This window comes from Chenopodium quinoa, unplaced genomic scaffold, assembly GCF_001683475.1.
Source record: "Chenopodium quinoa cultivar QQ74 unplaced genomic scaffold, ASM168347v1, whole genome shotgun sequence".
Taxonomy (NCBI): domain Eukaryota; kingdom Viridiplantae; phylum Streptophyta; class Magnoliopsida; order Caryophyllales; family Amaranthaceae; genus Chenopodium; species Chenopodium quinoa.
Genome location: NW_018743197.1, coordinates 1,466,045 through 1,468,929, shown reverse-complemented (window position 1 = coordinate 1,468,929; position 2,885 = coordinate 1,466,045). Strand labels below are relative to the sequence as shown.

General features: G+C 37.9%; 1 protein-coding gene across 1 annotated transcript; it reads right to left on the bottom strand.

The window, feature by feature from the left end:
- Nucleotides 1-1,327: 1,327 nt before the first annotated feature.
- LOC110733230 lies at nucleotides 1,328-2,530 on the bottom strand. Its single transcript, XM_021913246.1, has 2 exons — nucleotides 1,743-2,530; nucleotides 1,328-1,670 (listed from the first exon to the last, which is right to left on the bottom strand). The coding sequence occupies exons 1-2, from the start codon at nucleotides 2,528-2,530 to the stop codon at nucleotides 1,328-1,330; spliced, it is 1,131 nt and encodes a 376-aa protein (XP_021768938.1).
- Between the last annotated feature and the right edge of the window lie 355 nt (nucleotides 2,531-2,885).

Here is a 2,885-nt window from a genome sequence, read left to right as displayed (position 1 = left end):
CAACATCCAACGATATCATTCAACATAAATTCCAAGTGAAAAGTACTAACCATAGAATTTCACCATGAAAGCATAAAGGTTCAAGCTTTAAATCAAAAAGGAAGATGATGAATAGACAATGAGAAAACATACCTCAATGAAGCCTTGAAAAGCTTGAAAAATGCTCAAAATGGAGATATAAGAACAAATAAGATTCCCAAAAACAAACTCCAAACCTCAACACAAAATTTCAAAATTTTAAAAAAGACCCTTTTTTTTTGTTTTTTTTTTTTTTTTTGAATTGGAGAAAGAAATCTGAAAATTTTGTTTTGTGTTGAAGATTTGAAAAACTTGATTTTGGCAATTGAAATTAATGTTGAAATGATAGCAAAAGAGGTGAAATAGGCTTGATATTGCAAGAGAGGGTATAGGGTTTTAGGAGGGGAAAATGAAAGAAATGAAAAAGGAGGTGCGTTTGGGGTTATAGGGCTACCAACAGGTGCTACGCCCTCTCCCGATAATGCTGCGCCCGCGGGTAGGTGCCCGCAGGAAGTTCCTGGTCGGATTTTGGCATCTTTAGTGCACAAGTATCGCGCCCGCAGGAAAATACCCGCGCCCGCGGGGTCTTCGCGATGCGTGCGTGCACATCTTTATGCGTGCGCACCCTCCACATCTCGGTATGGAACTAAAAAGAGAAAAACCCCTTAAAAATGCTTTCGTATTTGCATTCTCACCGTCCCTATCAAATGTCATGATCAAGGACTCAAAAAAAATTATAAGAAAGAATCCAAAATATGGTGAATAAAAATCGATGGGAATGCAAACACGAGAACATATATCCTCAACGACCCCTTTCCTCTAAGCATAACCAAACCTTACGAAGTCTTGAAGTAGCACCAAAATTGTTGGAAATTTTCTCCGATTCCAATCCCATGGGACCTAAGATTAAAAGAACAAACCAAAATAGAAAGATATAAGAAAAGTTCTCAAAGGAGGAAATAAAGAAAAATATTAAATCAAAGAAAAAGGTTAGAAAACCTGGTTGACTCCCGAGTAGCGCTTTTGGTTAATGTCGTTAGCTCAAAGTCATCCACCAATTAAGGTGGTTGGCGGAGAAACAATGATTCTACCAACCAAAAAAAGAATTGTCAAAATACTTCATTAGACGATTGCCTTTAGCCTTGAACGAAGAAAGAAAATCTTTCATTGAGACTTCCACAAAGACATTTGGAAAACCACTCTTGACCGAATTGGGATCGCTCCATCTTGATCCCTTGATGCTAAAGCGTGATGGAAAACGTTTTACCCCAACCATTGATTCACCTTCACCTTCCTTCAAAGTGGCGGCTTACAAAGCTTCTTGGCTTGAGATATTTATGCATATATGCTCATCTATTTCCTCAATGCTTCCATTAAGCAAATCCTCATACATTGTCAGTTCCTTGATAGGAGCACCTACCTTATCCTTATTCAACAAAACATTCTCAAGTGGATCATTAGAAGTGAGCAAATGCTCATGCATGGAAGATACAACAAGATCAAGAGAATCGATCAACACGCAATTTTCTAATGATGAACATGGATATTTCTTGCTCTCATTCAAGTCAAATTCAATAACCTCTTCTCCTACCTTGAGGGAAATCTTTGCACTCTTAACATCAATCATAGCACCCGAGGTAGCAAGAAAAGGTCTACCAAGAATAATGGGAATGGTAGCATCTTCATCCATTTCAAGCACCACAAAATCTACCGGAATTACAAACTTCCCTACTCTCAAAGGAACATCCTCAACCTTCCCCTTGGGAAACTTAATTGACCTATTGGCCAATTGCAAGGTAATCTTAAAAGGCATAAGTTTTCCTAACTCAAGTCTTTGATAAACCGAATATGGCATTAAGCTAACACTAGCTCGTAAGTCACATAAGGCATTATCAATTTGCATCTTGTTTATGGCACAAGGGATAGAGAAGTTTCCAGGATCTTTCAACTTGGGTGGCATCTTATTCATTATGATTGCACTACAATTCTCGGTTAAGTTGACCGTCTCCACTACATCACAAGACCTCCTACCACTCAAAATGTCTTTGAGGAATTTTGCATAATTGGGCATTTGGGTAACAACTTCGGTAAAAGGTATAGAAAGATGAAGTTGCTTAAGCATGTCAATAAATCTTCCAGATTGTTCATCCAACTTATGTCTCATGAATTTTTGTTTATATGGAATCTTGGGTTTCACAATATCTTTCTCCACTCTCACCTCTCTAGGTGTCTCAATCACAACCTCACTTAAAGATGCACCATTTCTCTCTTTCTCAACTAAGACCTCCTTAGGACCCTCCTTAGTCCCACTCTTCCTAGGCACACTCTCCTCAAGAACCTTACCACTCCTTGTAACAATAGAATTCACGGGTCTCTTGGGATATAAGCCTTGGGAAAGTAAAGAAGAAGGACTAGCATGGTCTTTCAAAGAATTAGCAAGTTGAGAAATTTGGTTTTCAAGCATCTTATTATGAGTCATCACTTCATTGAATTTTTTGTCACTTACGACCATGTAAGTGCTCAACAACTTTGTTTGATTTTCAATGATTTCCTCTAAATTAGTCCTAGAAGAAGAGGATTGTAAATAGGAATTATCAACTTGAGTCTTTGGAGCAAATCCGGGTGGAGGGCCTCTTTGAGCATTATTTTGAAAATTGCCTCTCTCTTGATTGTTCCAATTACCCCTATTTTGATTTTGACCATAACCTTGATTATGGTTACCACCACCTTGATTATGATTTCCATAACCTTGGTATTGATTACCATAATTTTGGTTTTGATTTTGGCCACTATAACCTTGATTGTTATAGTTCCCTCGAGAACCTTGGTTCCTATAACCACCACCTTGGTTATAATTGTCAAAATTA